The following is a 23,104-nucleotide window of genomic DNA, read 5'->3' on the forward strand; positions in this document are numbered from 1 at the left end:
CCGGCGCACCGCGCACCTAGCTGCTCAACCTCCCTAGATCCACGGTGGCGTCCTAGGAGGAGTTGCGTGGCCTCTTCGCTACACGCTACACGGTGACGGTGCGCCATGCGGTTGCAGCCCTCCTCGGCAAATCACAAGCACCACCCTCAGATCCTCACGTCAAAGCCATTCTTTCGCCAGATCGGTGCCACTTCCAAGCGCCCGGGGGCTCTGCAGGGCTGGGCCGCGCCCGAGGCCGACCTCATCTTCGACTCAGGGGATCATCCCGTCTCCACCGTCGGCTCGGGCGCGCTCCCAATGCTTTGCATGCCCACCAGCTGCCACATGTCCATCCCCAAGACGCTCATCAATGGCGGCGCTGGCCTCAATGTCCTCTTCGTCGAGGCCTTCAGCCTTCTTCATGTGCCGCTCGAGCGGCTCCGCCCTAGCAATCCTTTCTCAGGGGTTGGTGGAGGCTCCGCCCGCTCCCTGGGGCAGATACGCCTCCCCGTGACCTTCGGCACACGCGAAAACTACCGCACCGAGCTGGTCGACTTCGACATCGCCCACATCGGCCTCCCGTACAACGCCATCCTCGGGTGCCCAACCCTGGCTCAGTTCATGGCGGCAACCCATCCGGCGTACAACCTCATGAAGGTGCCCGGGAGCAAGAGTGTCCTCACGGTAGTTGGGGACACCAAGGAAGCCTTGATGACGCTCAAGCTCGCCCTCAAGACTGTCGCGACAGCACAACCCGCCAACGCGGATACCTCCAAGGCCAAGGGAGCCGCACCAACCAAGAAGAAACAGTTTTTCACTCAAGACAAGGCAAAAACCAAGCAAGTTCCAGTCGAGGAGGACGGGTCCTCGGGGGCAATCTTTACCATAGGCGCCAACCTTGAGCCTGATCAGGAGGAGGCGCTAGTGAAGTTCTTGTGCGCAAACAAGGAAGTGTTCACTTGGGAGCCTGATCAGCTGGTAGGGGTCCCAAGAGGGGTGCTAGAGCACCACCTAAAGGAGTGCCCCAACGTATGCCCCGTAAATCAGAAGGCGAGGCGGTAGTCCATGGAGAAGCAAGCTTTCATCATCCAAGAGACCCGCAAGTTGGAGGTTGCGGGTGTCATTCGTGAGGTTCGGTACCCCGAGTGGCTAGCAAACCCCGTCGTCGTGCCCAAGAAAGGCGAGAAGGAGCGAATGTGCATCGACTTCACCAGCCTCAACAAGGCCTACCCCCAAGATCCGTTCCCCTTCCACACATCGACCAGATCGTCGACTCCACTGCTGAGTGCGCCTTGCTATGCTTCCAGGATGCGTTCTAAGGATATCACCAGATCAAGATGGTGGTAGAAGATGTGGAGAAGACAACCTTCCTAATCCCGTGTGGGGTGTACTGCTACACTTGCATGCCTTTCGAGCTGCGCAACGCAGGCGCAACCTTCCAACGGCTCGTGCACATCGCCTTGGGTCGGCAGCTTGGGAGGAACTCTGAAGCCTACATCGACGACATCGTGGTGAAGTCTCGGGAGCGAGGACCTTGATCCAAGACCTCAAGGAGACCTTTCAAAGCCTCCGCCAAGTGGACTTGCGACTCAACATGGAGAAGTGCGTGTTTGGCGTCCCTTCTGGCAAGCTTCTGGGCTTCCTTGTGTCCCACAGGGGGATCGAGGCCAACCCGAAGAAGGTCAAGGCCATTGAAGACATGAGCCCACCGCAGACCCTCAAGGAAATGCAGAAGCTTGCTGGACGGGTGACTGCGTTGGGACGCTTCATTTCCAAGCCAGGAGAGCGCACCCTGCCCTTCTTCAAGCTAATGAAGAAGAAGGGTCCATTCGAGTGGACCCCGGAGGCCGACCGAGCACTTCAAGACCTCAAGAGATACCTGACCAGCCCTCCAGTGATGGTAGTGCCGCGACCTCTCGAGCCCCTAGTGCTTTACCTTGCCGCCACTCCCAACTCCGCCAGCGTGGCTCTAGTGGCAGTTCGGAAAGAACACCAAGCCAAGGGCGCATCGCACCGAGCTATGCCCCCAGCAGAGGCGACGCAAGACCAGGAGGGCGCCGCAAGGGCCGCAGCAGCGACAGCAGAGGATCAAGCTCAGCAGGACGACGCCCCTGAACCCGCAAAGGCCCCGACAAGCGATCAAGCGTTGGGGGATCCACCACCTCAGGAGGCACCCCAACTCCTGGAAGGCGCAAGCCTCATCAACGCACCTACCCTCCTCGGGAACCCAATATACTACATTAGCACGGTGTTGCGAGATGCAAGAGCACGGTACCCCATGCCTCAGAATTTCCTCATTGCGCTCCTGGTGGCCTCACGAAAGCTACGACACTACTTTCAAGGCCACCCCATCAAAGTCGTCTCAGCCTACCCACTGGAGAGGAAGCTCAGGAGCCCCAACTCCGCCGGGAGGGTCACCGTGTGGAACATCGAGCTACATGCATTCCAGTTGGAGTTCAGCACCACCAGGGTCATCAAGGGAGCAGCGCTCGCTGATTTCGTTGCAGAATGGACGGATGTCCCGGTGCTTGAGATAGGCCAGGACCAGTCCCTCTCACTGGGAAGTGAGGCGCCCGACGGCTGGGTCATGTATTTCGATGGTGCCTTTGTGCGCCAAGGCGCGGGGGATGGAGCAGTGCTCATCTCACCCACTCACGACAAGCTCTACTACGCCATGCAGCTCTGCTTTGAGCAGGGCGACAAGGTCTCCAACAACATTGCAGAGTATGAAGGCCTCATAGCCGGTCTAAAGGCTGCGGCGACACTGGGGGTGAAGTGTCTCACCATCAAGGGCGACTCGCAGCTCCTCATGAACTTCGCCAACAATGTATACGAGCCGAAGGACGAACATATGGAGGCATACCTCGTCGAGGTACGCAAGATGGAGAAGCAGTTCCTGGGCTTGGAGTTGCAGCACGTGCCCTAGGGAATCAACAAGGAAGCCGACGACATTGCCAGAAGGGCATCCAAGCAACAGCCCCAAGAGCCTGGCATCTTCGAGGAGCGGCTCTTCAAGCCATCGGTGACACCATCGCTTTCAAGGATAGCGTAGCCTCGGGAGGAGTTCCCATAGCCACCTGCCACGGGAGACCCAACCTGTGGCCCGACTCTGGGAGTGCGTCTACTCTTGGCGCTCGAGCCTCGGGAGGGATACTGGACCAAGGAATTCAAGGAATACCTGACGCAAGGGACGCTGCCAGAGAAGCAGGAAGGCACGGAGCATGTGGCCCGGCAAGCCACGACATATTGCATCCAGCATGGTGAGTTATATAGGAAGCGGCCAAATGACGTTTCATTGCATTGCATCTCCAGGGAACGGGGGAAAGAGCTGCTAGCCGACATACACGGCGGGGACTACGGGCACCACTCGTCACCACGAACCCTCATCGGCAAGGCATTCCGCAGCGGATTCTACTGGCCTACGGTGCTCAACGACGCAACTGAGCTAGTGAGGTCCTGCGAGGCCTGCCAATTCCATGCCAAGCAAATCCATCAGCCAGCTCAGGGCCTCTAGACCATTCCACTCAACATCCTAGGCCCGTTCCCTCGAGCGGCTTGGGGCTACCGATACCTCTATGTTGCCATCGACAAGTTTACCAAGTGGGCGGAGGTGGAAGTCGTCCGCACCATCCCAGCTGGCTCTGCGGTCAAGTTCATCAAGGGCCTCATGAGCCGTTTTGGGGTCCCCAACCGCATCATCACCGATAATGGCTCGCAGTTCACCAGTAATCTCTTCAAAACGTACTGCACTAACCTTGGAATGTAGATTTGCTACGCTTCAGTAGCGCACCCCCGGAGCAATGGCCAAGTTGAACGCGCCAACGCGGAGGTCCTGAGAAGTCTCAAGACCAGGACCTTCAAGAAAAAGCTCGAAGCCTGCGGCAGGGGCTGGCACGACGAGCTGCAGTCCGTGCTGTGGCCCACCCAGCACCTCCGGAAGTTCTACCAATGAAGAAAGGCCCAGCGCATGTGAAGAAAGGCCCAGCGCCTGTGAAGAAGGACCAATTCCTGTGAAGGTCTCTGCTCGTGACACTCTCATGTAATAATGAGTGGGGATGTACTCGTCCCGGAGTCTCAGGAGTGTAGACCTTGGTCCTCGGGGGCTCCCTCCGACGTCTTAGTGGCAGCACTTAGCTCCGCGCTGGTGAGAAGACATGAAGACTAGACTAGGTGCCGGACGCGGCTTTTCATTTGCTTTCCGAAGTTGGCTCCCCCTCTTTTAATTGAAATTTGCTTTCTGGTGTCTCTTGCTGGTCACGTCCTGTCGCTTTCTGCCTCTATTTCTGCCTTCATTTATCTGGTCGAGCTGTACTCTCTCGCGCGTCCCTCGCGAGGGGGCTAAACAGGTACCCTCGTGAGCTTCCTTCTTCTGTTTTTCGCGAGGGACCCTCGTTCGAGCCCACAAGTTGGCCCACCTCTCTCAATCCGTGCCCCACGGGTACCGTGATACGAAGCGCTCGGCCATGGCTAGTGGCGCCGATGACCAGGGCTTGGATCTCCTAAATTTTTTTTTGCAGTTCCTCCTTACTAGGTACCGAGAAACGTGCGTCTCGCAAGGCGGAAACCGCTCCAAGCGCGTCAAGCTAAGTTTTTCTTACGTGCCTATATGAAACATGAATGTTCCTAAGCGACATGGGAATGGCAAGCACAGCATAACAATTTGGAAATCATAGTTGTTGCACGCCCCCGGGGGACCCATATTTGTCTCTCTCGGTACAGGAAGGAAAAGAAGAATGAAACAAAAGCGACACGTGCCCCTATAGCGATCCGTGAGGGCGGGGTGTTGGCGCCCTCCTGAGCTCAGCCAGACCCCTCCTCGTGCTTCTTAGAGGCGCGACGAGGAGACGACCCACTGCCGCCTTCGAAGCGGGCGCGGCGGTGTGGCGACTGGTTGTAACCGCCGCTGCTGGATCTGTCGCTGGAGGAAGAGCCGCCGTAGCTGGACGAGACGTGGTTGGCCCCAAGGGCGGGTTCGCCCTCATCCTCATCATGACCATCACCAAGGTCGAGCACCTCCTCGCCGTCATTGACCTCGAGGCAGCACCCGGCGGGGCGACCATCTTCCCCAAACACCCTCACATAGAGGGTCGCGTCACCATCATACTTGAAATGGAGGGTGCGCAGCCTCCCAGGTCGCGCGCATGGGCAAACGTCTGCCAGCCGCGGGCCAGGGCTATGTTGCCCACGACGGAGACCTCAACCGCGACCCAGGAAGCCCTACTGCAGCAGCCATCCGCCTGTAGCCAGAGGCCGCCTAGACCTGAAGTCGACAGCTCGCCGACGAAGAAGCACGGGAGCTGAATCTAGTTGCCGGCCGGGTTCTCCGACCAGACGGCGAACTCCAACAGCACCTTCGCCGAGTGGAAGCGCGGCCGAGGAGGCCGCGCGACCACGGCATGTCTCCCTTCATCAACAGGACCGCCATGACCGGAGCGACCCCTGCCACGCGAAGCGGCACCGCCACGGCTGTGGGGGGCGCGGCGGGGGTCGCGGTGTGCTTGCGGGGATGGCCGCGTCCATGCTTGGGCACCTGAGAGTCGGGCCCCTCGCAAGGGGCCTTCCCCTTCTCCGGGGCGGAGAACCTCTTCGACGGCGCCACTGGTGTCGCAACTGGTGATGGAGCAAAGGGGGAGAAGCGAGCGGAATGGGAAGAGATGGGCGATGGGGGCTCTGCTCCCCTTCCCATTTAGAGTAGGAGAAAGCCAACCAACGCCCCCCATGATCATAGGTAATGATGGTTTTTCCTGGCACGCAGCAGGGACTCGTCAAATCAGGCAGTTGTCAAGGCAACATGGGGACGCGGAGATGCCCACGACCAATTAACCGCTACGCGTCGACCAAGGCCGCGGGTTATTTTGGCCCGCGGCACTCCGCACTTGCCCTTTGTCTTCGCCTCGAAGCCAAGCCCGAGCGCTCCTTGTGCCCGGGGGCTACCGTCGACAGTCCGAGAACGGGGGTCCCTAGACTTGCCAGTGTGCGGCCCACGGGGTGGCTCTGCAAGCGGGCCCGTACGGCCATCTTCACCAACAAGCATTCAAATCCCTCGCGAGTCGGACGATGCAAGACCTCCTCGGGAGCGGCCTCACCAGGCTGGCTCGTGAGGGGCGGCGAGATCAAGGCAAGACAAACTCGTGAGGTTCCAGTGACGTGAGCCATCACGACCAAGGCCAGGCGGGCGCCAGCGCGCAAAGTGTCCTTGTTTACACTTTGGTGCTAAGGAGGCAAGCATAGATGAAGAGTACTGAGGCGTCAAGCAAAGGTTTCCATATCTGTGCGACGAGACCAAGACCAGCAGGACGGCAAGACGGAGGTCATCGTGGAGACCAAGACGACGTCACCACCAGAGCCTTTGGCAGGCGAAGACTACTTTTGTCAGGATAAGCTGTGCTAGCTGTCCCCTTTCAAATTGGCCGTTGTTGGCTCCCTTCCCGCTCAATATTTGGGGAGAGGACCAGGGCCTCTATAAATAGGACAAGCCACCATGTTAGAGGGGGGTCCACCCTCACAATCACCAAGCACAAGAGCACCTCTCCTCAGGAGGCTGTTCTTCCCCTTGTATTATTCACCCTCAGCCCAAGAGGCAATCCACCACCACCACACTGGAGTTGGGTATTACACCACAATGGTGGCCCGAACCAGTATAAATCTCGTGTCTCGTGTGTTGTGAGTTAGTGTTCCTAGACTAGAGATCGCAAAGTGTTCGAGGGCTTGGTCAGTGAGGGAGAGATCTTCGCGCCCACCCCAGTGTTTGAACCATAAGGGTTTTGCCGGAACCCGAAATCCGACAACTTTCTATACAATGACATTCTTTTTATACAATTATGTCGCTTACCTCAAAGCCTGTTAGAAGGCTTGTGCAGGCTTCAGCCAGTCCGCTCTTTGCGGACTGAATCCTCTCAACCACCATACCCATGAGGGTACGGTGTTCCTCAACAATGGAAGCACTTCGCAGCGCTTTCAGTAGAGTATCCGGTGCCTTTGGATTGACAGAGGTCACCGGTGGAATCGATGCACCTCCTTCTTTCGAAGGTGGCTGCTTGCCGGATTGCGGAGCCATATAGGTCTCAGGGATCGTATTCGGCTGGGGGCCGAATTGGATATGACCCCCATCGCCAGTCTCCATGGGGATCTGCTCCCCCATGTGTCCGGCAGCCGAGGTATCATCCTCTGGCGCCACCGTGACGGCCTCCTGTACCTCCATCTGAGCCGGGAGGGTCCTTCGGGACAGCACTTCACCGTCCTCCGTAGTCTTGGGAGAGGAGGCCACGGGAAGGGACCCGCTGTCCATCACCTTCGGATCCAGCGAATTTCCTGAAGATGAGGATCGCTCGAGGTCGGAAAGAGCCGGACTGCAAGTGCATGATTTAACATGTTAAAATTATGAAGTAAAGAGAACTGGGTATTTGTGTGTGTCGTCGAGTACTTACGATTCAGCCAGGGGCTTATCCCTGGGGCGCAAGCCGGAGCTGCTATCATTCTCCCACGTGGAGTTGTCCGCGGCGGAGGCCTTCCCCTTCTTGGATGCCTCTGCCTCCAGATACATTGAGGCCGCCCTTTTCTTCCTTCCCCCCTCAAGGGGAGAATTGCTTTCCTCCTCTTCCTCGTCGTCGGTGGCGGGAGGGGAGTGGGTTTCGGCGTCTTCAGACGTCACATCCGAACTTCCCTTACGGCGGAGACCACCTCTGGTCCCCTTGGCCTTCTTATCCAGCGCTTGATAGTGCACCGGAACTAGCATCTTCGTTAGAAGCGGGATAGTTGGTTCTTCGGGCAGCGGAGCCGGACACCGAATCCGCTCCGCCTTCTTTATCCAGCCCTGAAAAAACAAATAGGGAAGCTTAGACATCTTCCTTGAGTAAGCAAGTAAAGGATACACCTTGAAATACAGAAAACTTACCGCACTAGCGGGATGAGCCAGGTCGTGTCCACGGTCCTCGGTCGTCGCCGGCCACGTCTCCGTGGCCTTGAAGAGCACCTTCCAGATATCTTCGTGCGTAGTGCCGAAGAACTGTTGCAAGTTCTGGTGCTTGGTCGGATCGAACTCCCATAAGTGGCAAGTCCAGCTTTGCACGGAAGGATCCGGCGAGCGAGCATCGCCTGGATAACATTGACAAGCTTGACGTTCTTGTCCACCATGCTCCTGATGCGCGTCTGAAGCACTGTCAGGTCGTCCGATGAAGACCAGTCCAGGCCCTTCTCTAGCCAGGAGGTGGGACGCATCGGGGCGCCGGACTGGAATTCAGGAGCCGCGGCCCAGGTCACATCGCGAGGCTCTGTGACGTAGAACCACTGTTGTTTCCACCCTTTGACAGTCTCCACGAAGGTACCTTTGGGTCATGTGACATTGGGAAGCTTGCTCACCATGGTGCCTCCACACTCTGCATGTTGGCCATCCACCAGCTTCGGCTTCATGTTGAAGATATTCAACCACAGTCTGAAGTGGGGTGGGATATGGAGGAAGACCTCGCACACGACAATAAATGCCGACATGTTGAGGAAGGAGTTGGGGGCCAGATCATGGAAATCCATCCCGTAGTAGAACATAAGTCCGTGGACGAATGGGTGGAGAGGAATCCCAACCCGCGGACGAAGTGGGGGATGAACATGACCCTCTCATGGGGCTCCGCAGTGGGGATGATCTGTCCCTTGGCCGGGATCCGGTGGGCGATTTCCTTGCCTAAGTACCCGGCCTCACGAAGCTTGGCGATGTCCTTCTCCTTGACAGAGGAAACCATCCACTTGCCTTGCTCTCTAGATCCGGACATGGCTAGAGTGCTTTTTTGAGTTGGAAAGGATGGAGGCTTGGGCGCTAGAGCTCGAGAATGGATGGGTAGAGAGAAGGAAGGCGTGGGTGAAAGAGGTGAATCCTTATCCATTTATAAAGGCAGTGAATATCAAGCGCCTCCCCACTCGCCTTAAAACTCGCCTATTCCCCAAGGGTCGTGCAGGCGGCGCGGTTGGATTACCCATGCCCGTATTGATGAGAATCACGCAATAAGGGGACGCGATCTCTTCTTTGATAAAGCGTGCCAATAAAACCAAATCTTGAAACATGGAGCGGGAGGCTAAAAAACGGTTCGAAATAATGACCGGGTTGTGATGAGATGGCACACTGAAAAAGTTGTCAGTGGATTGGACTCATAAAATATTATACTCTCTGCGCATGTGTGTGGTACTCGTTTTGCAGAGCCGGACACGTTTTCTGTGTTCGAAGGTTGTTTTGGAGTATTCGGAGGAGGAACCCGCCTTGCAATGCCGAAGACAATCTGCGCGCCGGACACCTCGTCATTGAAGCCTGGTTCAGGGGCTACGGAGGGAGTCCTGGATTAACGGGTCCTCGGACGTCCGACCTATGTGACATGGGCCAGACTAATGGGCTATGAATATACAAGAGAAAAGACTCTCTCTCGTGTCTGGATGGTACTCTCCTTGGCGTGGATGGCAAGCCTGGTGTTTGGATATGAAGATTCCTCTCTATGTAACTGACTTTGCACAACCCTAGCACCCTCCGGTGTCTATATAAAACGGAGGGTTTCGTCCGTAGAGGGGATCATAATCATAATCATACAGGCTAGACTTCCAGGGCTTTAGCCACAACAATCTCGTGGTAGATCAACTCTTGTAATCCTCATATTCATCAATATCAATCAAGCGGGACATAGGGTATTACCTCCATCAGGAGGGCTCGAACCTGGGTAAAACATCATGTCCCCTGCCTCCTATTACCATCAACCTTAGACGCACAGTTCGGGACCCCCTAGCCGACACCCCCCAGCCCTCCCCTGAACCGCCCCCACCGCCTGTGTTCATCCGCCCTTCCACCCCCACCCCTGCTCCCACCCGCATAGAGTTGTTTTCCTTCGGTGAGGCCCCACCACGCCAGGCCACGGCCCCCCACAACCACCATCCCCACCCGAGCCCCTTCCTTCCCACTGGCGAACTCTAGCGAGCTCTCAAAAATCGACTGACCCAATTTTCAAATTTAGTCTACTATCATTTCACTAGTGTGGAATATAAAAGGGGAAAAGCATAAGAATTGCTAGTGTTGAGCGTGCCGTGGCAGATCTAAAGGTGCAAACTGGACAAAGGCAACTTTGCAACCAATGTTTGCTTTCAACTAACAAGTAAGATGCTAAGTGATGGACAAGAAATCACAGTATAGCAGCGGCGATCTATTTTCTTGTTGCGATAAATAAGTTGAGCATATACGAAAGAGTACCGCCTCTGGTGCGGCGCCATGTATGCGTCTGCTGAGAATTTGACGGTGCTGCGGTAGCGATGGCTGTCGGTGGCGTGGAAGCAGATCTAGGATTGTAGACGGTTGCGACGGGGAAATATCCTGACGGGGTGGACGAGACAGTCGTAGGAGCGGCACCGGCAAGGTGGACGAAGGCGGGGATGAAGTGATAGGACGTGATGCAAGGATCCTGGTCCAGAGCCGTGGATGAGAGAGGTCGATCTCTTGTAATGGATGACAGCGTCGGGGTATCAGCTCTGGCATAGTGGAGGAGGACGGCGGTGGATGGGGTGGCGGACGGAGGAGGCTGGGGTGGAGGGTGTTTTGGCGCCCATGGAGTATGAATGGGGAAATGGAGGGAGAGAGGTAGGCGGGGAACCATGTCTTTGGGACGTGCTTGTCTAAAATGCGGGGAAGGATACCAACTTATCCCCCATTTAAAATTTCAAACATGACAGGAATATTGGGCTGCTAGGGATAGGACGGTAATCTTGCATACACCGAATATTTGCCGACGGAGATTTCGGCCGAGGAGAGTTTGTTTTGATGCCCACTGTGTGAGAGGCGATTTCGGCCGAGAAGACACTTTGCATTGGCACCCACCGTGTATGAATTTGGGTGAGAGGCGGTTATGTCACGTTTGAGTGAAATTACAAACCTGCCCCTATCAACACCTATTGAAATCGAGACAACATGTGTTGCATGTTAGGGACATGCAGTAATTTCCATCACCCATATTTTGGTTTTGGGGCGGTTAGTATGAGTTTCGCCGCTTCGTTCAAATTTTTGAGAAAAATCTTGCACATTTACCGTGCCAACTCAATTCCAATCCATTATGTATTCTTTTTTTTCGGGCAGGATCCTATTTCGATTCGAATAAAATTCTATATACATTATTTTTTTATATATGCTTTCAAAAGAACAAGAAAGAATTTTGCTCCTTTATGTATATAATATGATTTACAAATACAATGATCTCAAAATCATAAGGTTGAATTCAAAATTTTTAAACCAAATTATGTTCTACTCAAATGTATGGATCAGTAATATCTAGATATTAAATAACATAGATGCGTGTGAATTCATATGAGTATGCATGTTTGATAGATCAATTTTGGTTCAAGTATGAATTACATGTGTCATCATCTCGAATTCAAATATTTGAATCCCTTTTATGCTGACATTTTTATATATGCAACTAAATATTTGAATCTCCTTTGACGCCCATCTCTCTCGCGTGCTCCATCATGTATCTACGACTCTCTTTTCTCCAGCTCACCCGCATGCTCACTTCATGTTTCTCCTATTATCACAAACATGGTCTTTAGCCGTCTCCCTCAAGAAGTGTCACTCTCCCTATCATTAAACATTACATGGCTTTCATTATCTCTCACGTTTCTATCACTCTCTGGTATGACTAGGTACCTAAGCTTTCTTTTTCACCGCCACACACACACACACACTCTCACTCGCATTTCACTTTGTCTTTCTCTCTAGGGTTCTCTCACACACCCTATATCTTTCTAGATATGACTCCTACCACTAAAATTACCCTCTCCCGCACACACAACATTTGTTGGGGTCTCAATTTTGTGTTCATCTTAGTTATAAAACTGACATTATTCATTTGTTTACCGATCAGATAAACTCTCCCCCTCTCTCTCTCACACACACAACCCCTGCTTCCACCCCCATCCCGACTACCGTCTCTCTCTCTCTCACACACACACACAAAACTCCCACTTTCGCACCCCTAACTCGTATTTCTTGCACAAACCTTGACCGACCAACCTCCAGATAGGTTTATACATCCGCACGCTCTTGCTTCCACTATCTCGTACATGTCTCTTTGCGCTCCTTGTATCTATGTAGATTTTTCGTCCCTTCTTAAGACACGCCCTCTCGATCGTGCACTCACACACACTATCACCTCATTTTATGGTGATACCTCTCGCACACACACTCTTTGTGTCTTTGGTACACATGCACTCCATACACCTCTCTCCCTCTCTCTCTCTCTCACACACCACACACACACATGAGCTTTCTGCAACAATATACCACTTCTCGAATCTTGAAACCAACCACATTCCTCCCTTATCTCATCAAAACCGCCAAAGGAATATATTTTGAGTGAAACATAACATATTTTTAGTGATATACGTATTTCAAAACTAGACCATTTTCTATCAAATCGGAGAATATGTATTAATCTACTTTCAACGTGTTGCAACACATTGGCACATTGGCACATTGGCACATTGGGACACTAGACAAACGGTGTAGTACATGTATGAAGAGAAGAGGCGATGCACGCAGTCAGCCTCTCGATGTCTCGCACACACGAGAGTTACATAAAGGCACCGTAAACAAATAAATCCCAGGTGCATGATTGCTGCATGCGCGGGTACCGGGTACGTGGTGGAGCGCACCTCTGTAGGAACTGATGGTCGGGGACCACAGGTGAATGACCTGGAGGCGGTGGCTCGCCAGTTGATAACCCAGAAGTATAGGGGATCACACCAGTTTTCGAGGGTAGAGTATTCAACCCAAATTTTTTGATTCGACACAAGGGGAGCCAAAGAATATTCTCAAGTATTAGCAGCTGAGTTGTCAATTCAACCACACCTGGAAACTTAATATCTGCGGCGAAGTGTTTAGTAGCAAAGTAATATGATAGTAGTGGTAACGGTAGCAAAGTAATATTTTTGGGTTTTGTAGTGATTGTAATAATAACAACGGAAAAGCAAATAAGCGAAGAACAATATAGGAAAAGCTCATAGGCAATGGATCGGTGATGGTGAATTATGTCGGATGCGATCGATCATGTAACAGTCATGACATAGGGTGACACAAAACTAGCTCCAGTTCATCAATGTAATGTAGGCATGTATTCCGAATACAGTCATATGTGCTTATGGAAAAGAACTTGCATGACATCTTTTGTCCTACCCTCCCGTGGCAGCGGGGTCCTATTGGAAACTAAGGGATATTAAGGCCTCCTTTTAATAGAGTACCGGACCAAAGCATTAACACATAGTGAATACATGAACTCCTCAAACTACGGTCATCACCGGTAAGTATCCCGATTATTGTCACTTCGGGGTTAACGGATCATAACACATAATAGGTGACTATAGACTTGCAAGATAGGATCACGAACTCACATGTATTCATGAAAACATAATAGGTTCAGATCTGAAATCATGGCACTTGGGCCCTAGTGACAAGCATTAAGCATAGCAAAGTCATAGCAACATCAATCTCAGAACATAGTGGATACTAGGGATCAAACCCTAACAAAACTAACTCGATTACATGATAAATCTCATCCAACCCATGACCGTCTAGCAAGCCTACGATGGAATTACTCACGCACGGCGGTGAGCATCATGAAATTGGTGGTGGAGGAAGGTTGGTGATGATGATGGTGATCGATTCCCCTCTCCAGAGCCCCAAATGGACTCCAGATCAGCCCTCCTAAGAGAGTTTAGCGCTTGGCGGCGGCTCCGTATCGTAAAACGCGATGAATCCTTCTCTCTGATTTTTTTTCTCCCCGAACACGAATATATGGAGTTGGAGTTCAGGTCGGTGGAGCGTCTGGGGTCCCTCGAGGCAGGGGCACGCCCCCCACCCTCGGGGACAGAGTGTGGGCCCCCTGACATGGATCTTTTCACCAGTATTTTTTATATATTCCAAAAATAATCTCCATTGATTTTTAGGTCATTCCTAGAACTTTTATTTCTGCACAAAAATAATACCATGTCAATTCTTCTGAAAACAGCGTCAGTCCGGGTTAGTTTCATTCAAATCATGCAAGTTAGAGTCCAAAACAAGGGCAAAAGTGTTTGGAAAAGTAGATACGACGGAGACGTATCACCAGTCGCCACTGATCAAATTTCCATGTTTAAAAAATCATTTTTAGGGGGGGGGTAAGAATTCCGATTTCCAATGGCGCGTTACACAATTCTTTTAGAACGATTGGTATGGAGCGAAAAACGGAATTGATCACTACTACCTCTATCCTAGTTTACTAGTCCTCGTCGTATTTTGGGTCAAAGTTTGTCCATAAATTTAACTTGCAAAATGTGAATGCAAGATGAGGTTATCTTATCTCTACTCTTTATCTCTACTTCTCTCTTCTCTTATCTTCCCTCTTTTTTTCTCTACTCTTATAAAAAATAGAGTTGGGGATGATGGTGTGCCTGCCATCCTGCAATATAGGCCATCCGATTTATATCTGATGGATAGGAAGAAACTATGGCAATTTTGCAAAAAGATGCCCACACCCCTCTCCACATTTCCAAATAACACCTTCCCTCATTCTTCCTTTTCTCTTGCAAGATAAACTACTCATACAAATGCATCTTGATGTTCCGTGCAACGCACAGGCATCTTGCTAGTAAACTTCTCAATCTCAAGGCCAAGGAGCAATGTGAACCTATGATAGAGCCAATCGGATGGTTGAGAACACTACAATTCGTAGCTACATATGCGTGTGTGAGAGAGGACGAGTGCATGCGTGCACCTCTTCTCGTCATCTACAATGTACTAAACGCAGAGTACAAGTGTATGTGGGTGGCATCGACGTAGAGAGCTAGAGAAGGTGCGTGCGAGAAGTCCCGAGAGACTAGGTGTGTGCATGGGAAAGAGGGAGAGAGATGATATGTCTACGTTCTTCTGGAAGCATCAGCATGTCAGTGTGATCAATCCACGCAAGAAGCTGGCGAACAACCCCTCCACATGTGCCACGTGGCTACATTGAGCTCCCCCATCATTTTATCCAAAACTATATCTCTACTCCTATAAAAGACTCAGTTTGTGATGATGGTGTGTCTGCCATCCGTCATTTCTGACCATTAGATCTGCATCTAATGGCTGTGAGGTAAGTTGTGGAATTTTTTCAACAAATGGCCCACTTCTCTGCTCCAATTTGCAGAAAACCCCTTATTATCTTATAAGCAACCACATCCCTCCCTCACCTCATCAAAACAGCCTAACAAATGTATTTTGAGTCAAAAGTAATATATTTTTAGTGGTATATATGCATATGAAAACACGAGTGTTTTCTTTCAAGTTTATGAACAAGTACTATTCTGCTTTGGAGCCGTTGCAACGCACGGGTACATTGCTAGTTTTTCTCTTTAAAAAAACTGAGTTGGTGATGATGGTGTGCCTGTAATCCTGCAATATAGACCATCTGAACTATATATCACAGATAGAAATCAAACTATGCCAATTCTATAAAAAGATACCCGCACCTCTCTCTACATTTGCATATAAGGCCTTCCGTCCTTCATTCTTATCTCCCACAACCTCACTATTGAGCAATTAAAAAAGGAAGCCTATGTAACAATCTGGCATGGTGGTCGCTGCCGGAGTCATCCATCCCGATGACTCCGCTCAGTTTGACCACCTACCACCACCACGCCCCACTCCTCCTCACCTTATCTCTCTTCTTTCTTGTCTCCCCCACTCCGCTCAGTCCAAGGTGTTGGGACAGAAAGCACCGTCGACGTGCTTGTGGAGGTCATTGTCGGAGAGGATCTTCATGAGAAGTGTACGCGCTAAGTTATGTCAACCTGCAGATGTCATTCGTGTTTACACATGAGATTAGTCCCGTGTGGGTCAATCATAATAGATATTTTGTAAAATAAATGAATCTTAGTGTTTCGTGCAATCCATGGGCATCTTGCTACAATAGTAGTAGTACTGAAACAAAAAAGGACCAGAGGGAGTAATTGCTCTCACACTATGCCAGAGCAGACCCGACCTCACACTGGCACAGACATTGAACCGGCGCGCCGTCCAAGGGAGCCCCACTCGCTGCACGCCAGGCTGAACATGCCTCCTCATCGCATTTAATGGGCTTTAGACTACCCCGCTTACTAATGACCCTCAAGTATACGGGATCTATCGTAGTCCTTTCGATAAGTAAGAGTGTTGAACCCAACGAGGAGCGGAAGGAAATGACAAGCAGTTTTCAGCAAGGTATTCTCTATAAGGACTGAAATTATCTGTAACAGATAGTTGTGTGATAAGATAATTCGTAACGAGTAACAAGTAACAAAAGTAACTAGGGTGCAGAAAGGTGGACCAATCCTTTTTGTAGCAAGGGACAAGCCTGGACGAACTCTTATATAAAGCAAAGCGCTCCCGAGGACACATGAGAACTACTGTCAAGCTAGTTTTCATCATGCTCATATGATTCGTGTTCGTTACTTTGATAATTTGATATGCTGGTGGACCGGTGCTTGGGTGCTATCCTTCCTTGGACAAGCCTCCCACGTATGATTAACCCCTCTCGCAAGCATCTGCAACTACGAAAGAAGAATTAAGATAATTCTAACCATAGCATCAAACATATGGTTCCAAATCAGCCCCTTACGAAGCAACGCATAAACTAGGGTTTAAGCTTCTATCACTCTAGAAACCCATCATGTACTCCCTCTGTTCCTAAATATTTGTCTTTCTAGAGATTTCAACAAGTGACTACATATGGAGCAAAATGTGTGAATCTACATTCTAAAATATGTATATATACATCCGTATGTGGTAGTTCATTTGAAATCCCTAAAAAGAAAAATATTTAGGAACGGAGGGAGTACTTATTACTTCCCAATGGCTTCCCCTAGGCCCAAATCATGGTGAAGTGTCATGTAGTCAACATACACATAACACCACTAGAGGAGAGACAACATACATCTCATCAAAATATCGAACGAATACCAAATTCACATGATTACTTATAACAAGACTTCTCCCATGTCCTCCGGAACAAACGTAACTACTTACAAAGCATATTCATGTTCATAATCAGAGAAGTAAAAATTATCATTAAGGATCTGAACATATGATCTTCCACTGAATAAACCAACTAGCATGAACTACAAGGAGTAATCAACAATACTTGCAACCCACAGGTACCAATCTGAGGTTTTGAGACAAATATCGGATACAAGAGATGAACTAGGGTTTGAGAGGAGATGGTGCTGGTGAAGATGTTGATGGAAATTGACCCCCTCTCAATGAGAGGATCGTTGGTGATGACGATGGCGATGATTTCCACCTCCGGGAGAGAACTTCCCCAGGAAGAACAGCTCCGCCAGAGCCCTAGATTGGTTCTGCCCAATTTCTGCCTCGAGATGGCGGGGCTTCGTCCCAAAAGCTTCCTCTTGATTTTTTTCAGGCAAAAAACCCGTCATACAGCAAAAGATGGGAACCTGGGGCCTGCCATTTAGCCGGCAAGGCGGGGGGCACGCCTAGGGGTTAGGGCGCGCCCCACCTTTGTGGCTGGCTGGTGGGTCCCCTCAGGTGCTTTCTTTGCCCAATATTTTTTATATATTCCAGAATAATCCTCCATGAAGTTTCAAGACGTTTGGAGTTGTGTAGAATAGGTCTCTCAAATTTTCTCCTTTTCCAGTCCAGAATTCAAGCTGCCGGCATTCTCCCTCTTCATGTAAACCTTGTAAAATAAGGGAGAAAAGGCATAAGTATTATACCATAAGTAGGCCTCAGCGTTTCTTCCGAGCTGCCGCTGCAAGGTGATGTGCATCAGTCGCTGGAAGGTCGCTCATGCGTAGCGCAGTCTGAATGGCATGCAAGTGTAGTAGTATACCCCGCATGGGGTCAAGAAAGCCGTTTCTCCACATCTTCCACCGCCATCTTGATCTGGTGGTAGCGTAAGAACACATCCAGGAAACATAGCAGATCACACTCGATGGTGGAGTCGACAATCTAGTCAATGCGCGGCAGCGGGAATGTGTCTTGCGGGCAAGCCTTGTTGAGGTTGGTGAAGTCGACACACATGCGCTCCTTCCCTCCTTTCTTCGGCACGACGACCGGGTTCGCCAGCCACTCTGGGTACCGGACCTCGCGAATGACACCCGCTACCTCCAGCTTGCGGGTTTCCTGAACGATCAAGGATTGCTTCTCCGTCGACTGTCGCCTCGCCTTCTGCTTCACAGGGCGCACGTTGGGGCATACCCTCAGATGATGCTCGATCACTCCTCTCAGAACCCCAACCAGCTGCTTGGGTTCCCAGGCGAATACTTCCTTGTTCTCCCACAAGGAGTCCACCAACCCCTTTTCTTGATATGGGGCGAGGTCGGCGCCTATAGTAAAGGTGGCGCCAGAGGCCCCATCCACGTCGACTAGTATCTGATTCGTCTTGGCTTGACCTTGAGTGAACAACTGCTTCTTCTTGGTCGGCGCAGCCCCCTTGGTCCTGGGCACAGCCTTGGCGGCCGGACAAGCTACCACCGTTGCCGTGAAGGAGAGTTTTAGGGACGCCAAGGCTTCCTTGGTGTCTCCGGCTATGGTGAGTATGCCCTTACTCCCTGGAATCTTCATGAGGTTGTAGGCACGATGAGTATCCGCCATGAATTGGGCTAGCGCCGGGTACCCGAGGATGGCATTGTACGGTAAGTCGATGCGGGCGATGTCGAAGTCGACTAGCTCGATGCGGTAGTTGTCGCGTGTGCTGAAGGTCACGAGGAGACGGATCTGCCCCAGGGGGGTGGAGGAGCTGCCGCCGACCCCGGAGAAGGGCTTGCTGGGGCGGAGCCGCTCAAGCGGTACGTGAAGGAGGATAAAAGCCTCCACGGAAAGCATGTTGAGGCCAGCTCCACCATTGGTGAGGGTCTTGGTAACGGCTATGCTGCAGATGGTGGGCGTGCAAAGCATCGGGAGCGCGCCCGAACCGATGGTAGTGACTGGGTGATCCCCCGAGTCGAAGGTTAGGTCGGCCTTGGGCGCCGCCCAACCTGGGGGAGCCCCCTGCCGCATGGAGGCGGCGCTGATCTGGCGAAAGAACGGCTTGGCGTGACGGTCTAAGGGCGGTGCCTGCGAGCCACCAAGGAGAACCACGACGACGGGGGGTACTGGTCCCCCGAAGCGTGTGATGAAGAGGTCGCGCAGCTCCTCCCAGGAGGCCACAGAAGATTTCGGCAGATGGAGGACCCAAGCGTCCGGCACGCCAGTGAGGGCCATTGGCAGCCAGTTGGCCATGACTTTACCGTCGCCCCCAGCTTCTAGGACGGCCTCCTCGTGCGCCAGCAAGAAGGCTGCCGGATCCGGCGCACCATCGTAACGGGGCAGCAGCTCCGGCTTGAACTTGTGTGGCCACCACATCGGTATCAAGGCGGGGGTGAAGGCCCGGAGCCCCACGGCACTGCGGAGCACCCCCGTCGATGCAGTCCAAGAAGCGATGGCTTCCATGAGAGCCGGTCAGAGAGGCGACGCCGTCGGGGGGGGGGGGGCAAAGCTTTGGCGCACCCCTACCTGGCAAAGCCCTTGAGGTTCGAACACTGGGGTGCGCACGAAGATCTCTTCCCCTCTCTAGCTCGCACACACTATGATCTCACGGCCTAGCTCGATGAACCCAAAGAACTAGAGACACAAGAGTTTATACTGGTTTGGGCCACCAATGTGGTGTAATACCCTACTCCAGTGTGGTGTGGTGGATTGCCTCTTGGGCTGAGGATGAACAGTTACAAGGGAAGAACAACCTCCTGAGGAAAGGTGTTCTTGTGCTTGGTGAACCTGTGTGGTTGTCGATGGTCTCTCTCTCTCTCTCTAGATGAGCATATCTTATCCTCTCCCTTTCTATGGTGGTGGCTAGTCCTATATATAGAGGCCCGGGTCCTCTTCCCAAATATTTGGCAGGAAGGGATCCCACAACGGCCAATTTGAAGGGGGGACAACTAGTACAAGCTATCCTGACAAAAGATGGTCTTCGCCTGCCAAAGGCTCTGGTGGTGGCGCCGTCTTGGGCTCCACGGTGACCTTTGTCCTATCGTCCTACTGGTCTTGGTCTTATTGCACAGATATGGAAACCTTTGCCTCATGCCTCAGGACTCCTCGCATGCGCTTTCCCCTTTAGCACCAAAGAGGAAATGAGGACACTTCGCGTGTCGGTGCCCGCATGTCGCCCGCCTAGCTCCAGTCGTCATGGCTTGCGTCACACAAACCTCGCGAGGTGTCCCTTGCCTTGATCTCTCCGCCCTTCATGAGCCCGCCTGGCGAGGCAGCTCCTGAGGAGGTCTTGCGTCATCCGCCTCACGAGGCTTGGCCCCTCGTGAGGGTCTTGAGTGTTTGCTGGTGAAAATGGGCCGTACAGGGCCGCTAGTGGAGCCATGTTGTGGGTCGCAGGCAAGCAAGTCTGGGGGCCCTCGTTCCCAGAAGGCCTACAGTAGCCCCCGGGCCCAAGGCACGCTCGGACTTGGTTCGAGGTGAAGCCAAAGGGCAACTGTGGAGCGCCGCGGGCCCCAACAGCCTACAGCCCTGCTTGACGCGTGGCGATCGATTAGATATGGGCGTCTCCGCTTCCCCACGCCACCTCGGCAACTGCTCGACTAGACGAGTCCTTGCTTTGCTTCTCCCGCTCCTTCTTCTTCCTTGCTTCACTGCCGGCAGCGACACCCATGGCGCCTACGAAGAGGCTCCCGACTGCATAGAAGGGGAAGGCTCGCCAGGAGGGGCCCGGTTCACCGCCACCCAAGAGGGGGCGCAGCCATCCTCGCAAGCACACCATGACCCCCACCGTGGACCCTCGTGGCCGTGGTGGCACCTCTTCGCGTGGTGGTGGTCGCCCGAGTCGTGGGAGCCCCGTCGATGAAGGGAGGCGCGCCGTGGTTGCGAGGCCGCCCAGGCCGCACTTCCACTCCGCGGAGGTGCTGCCGGAGTTCGTCGTGTGGTCGGAGAACCCGGCCGGCACTTGGCTTCAGGTCCCGTGCTTCTTTGCTGGCAAGCTGCCAGCCATAGGTCCAGGTGGTCTCTGGCTGCAGGCGGATGGCTGCTGCAGCAAGGCTTCATGGGTCGCGGTCAAAGTCTCCGCCACAGGCAATGTAGCCCTGACCCAAGGCTGGCAGATGTTTGCCTGTGCGCGCAGCCTGGGCCAGCGGTGCCCCCTCCACTTCAAGTACGATGGCAACATGACCCTCTATGTGAAGGTGTTCGGGGAAGATGGCCGCAGCGTCGGGTGTTGCCCCGAGGATAGCGATGGCGGTGAGGTGCTCGGCCTCGGCGACGGCCGCTACGAGAGTGAAGGCGGGCGCGGCCTCGGTGCCGGCCATGGCTCGTCCAGCTACGGCGACTCTTCTTCCGGCGACAGCTCTAGCAGCGGCAGCTACGACCAGCCGCCGCGCCCACTTCGATGGTGGCAGCGGGTCGTCTCGTCGCCGCACTTCAGTGAAGCGCGAGGAGGGGTCTGGCTGAGCTTAGGAGAGCACCACGGGCCCGTCCTCGCGACCTGTCGTGGGAGTGTGTTCCGCTTTGTTTTGTTCTTCCTTTCCTTCCTACATTAAGAGAGAGACAAGAATGGGCCCCGCTGGGGCATGCAACAACTATGATTTCCAAGTGGTTGTGCTATGTTTATCGCTCTTGTGCTGTGTTAAAGTGTCAACGTTTTATGTATGCGCGTAGGAATAACTTAGCTTGATGCGCTTGAGGTAGTTTCCGCCTCGCAAGGTGCACGTTTCCCAATGCCTGGCGAAGCCTCCTCTGCTCGTAAGGCATCTGGAAGCTGCGAAAATTCGTTAGAGAATTCTTATTCTTCCGAATCCTGATCACAGGCACTGCCGTCCATGACCCAGTGCTTCGCATCGCGGTACTCGGGGGGCACGAAACGAGATGGGTGCGCCAGCTTGCGAACTCGAGCGAGGGTGCCTTGTGAAAAACAGGCAAACGAAAACGCTCACGAGGGCACCTGTCCAGCCCCCTCGTGAGGCAAGCGACGGAGAGTACGGGTCAAAATACGAGGAACCGTGGGCAGGAGAGGAGGCAAAAAGGTAATGGAACCAGGCCAGCAAGGAACACTAGAAAGAAAATTCTCACGAAAAAGGGGAAAACCAACTGCGGAAAGCAAATGAAAAGCCACGTCCGGCAACTAGTCTAGTCTTCTTGTCTTCTCACCAGCGCGGAGATAAGTGCTGCCACTAAGACATGGGAGGGAGCCCCCAAGGCCCGAGGGCAGCACTCCTGAGACTCCGGGGCATGTACAGCCCCACTCATTATTACGTGACAGTGTCATGAGCGGAGATCTTCACACGCACTGGGCCTTGCTTCACAGGCACCGGGCCTTGCTTCATGGGTAGAATCTCCGGAGGTGCTGGATTTTCTAGGTGTTCCTGATGGGGATCCCGTCCTGCGTCTCTGGGCATGCAGCGCCAGGCCTTGACACGTGGGCGACCCGAAACGGGCCCTCCCACATGGGTGAGATCTTGCGCAACCTTTCCCTGGAGAGCACCTGCCTCAGGACAAGATCACCCACCTCGAGCATCCTGGAGCAGACGCTGCGGCAGTGGTACCGCCGCAGGGCCTGGTGGCACCTCGCAGCTCAGAGTGAGGCTTCACGGCGGTGTTCCTCCCCCAGCACGAGGTCCATCCCCGCATGGCGTCCTGTTTCGTTTCAGCAAACGCCAGGACCCGCGCGGAGCGATGCCTGACCTCGTGTGGGAGAACCGCTTCTGCTCCGTAGACGAGGAAGAACGGGGTCTCGCCTGTCGGCCTGGTGGCGGTGGTGCGGATGGACCATAGCACGGACTGGAACTCGTCGTGCCAGCCCCTGCCGTAGGCCTCGAGCTTCTTCTTGAAGGTCCTCGTCTTGAGACCCCTCAGGACTTCGTCATTGGCGCGTTCGGCCTGGCCATTGCTCCTGGGGTGCACCACAGATGCGTAGCAGATCTGCGTTCCAAGGTTAGTACAATATGTTTTGAAGAGATTGCTAGTGAACTGTGAGCCGTTGTCGGTGATTATGAGATTAGGGACCCCAAATCTGCTTACAACGCCCTTGATGAACTTGACTGCTGACCCAGCTGGGATGGTGCGGATGGCTTCCACTTCTGCCCACTTGGTGAATTTGTCGATGGCGACGTAGAGGTAGCGGTAACC

The 23,104-nt window shown here is 53.1% G+C and overlaps 1 protein-coding gene across 1 annotated transcript; it reads left to right on the top strand.

The window, feature by feature from the left end:
• The first annotated feature begins 1,044 nt into the window (after positions 1–1,044).
• LOC147959367 (uncharacterized) lies at positions 1,045–2,905 on the top strand. Its single transcript, XM_087532629.1, has 2 exons — positions 1,045–1,175; positions 2,371–2,905. Exons 1-2 carry the CDS (start codon positions 1,045–1,047, stop codon positions 2,903–2,905), a joined length of 666 nt encoding a protein of 221 aa, XP_087388755.1.
• The last annotated feature ends 20,199 nt before the right edge of the window (positions 2,906–23,104 follow it).

The sequence above is a fragment of the Triticum urartu genome, chromosome 7A (assembly GCF_056163025.1).
Source record: "Triticum urartu cultivar PI428250 chromosome 7A, HENAU_Tu73, whole genome shotgun sequence".
NCBI classification, from domain to species: Eukaryota; Viridiplantae; Streptophyta; class Magnoliopsida; order Poales; family Poaceae; genus Triticum; species Triticum urartu.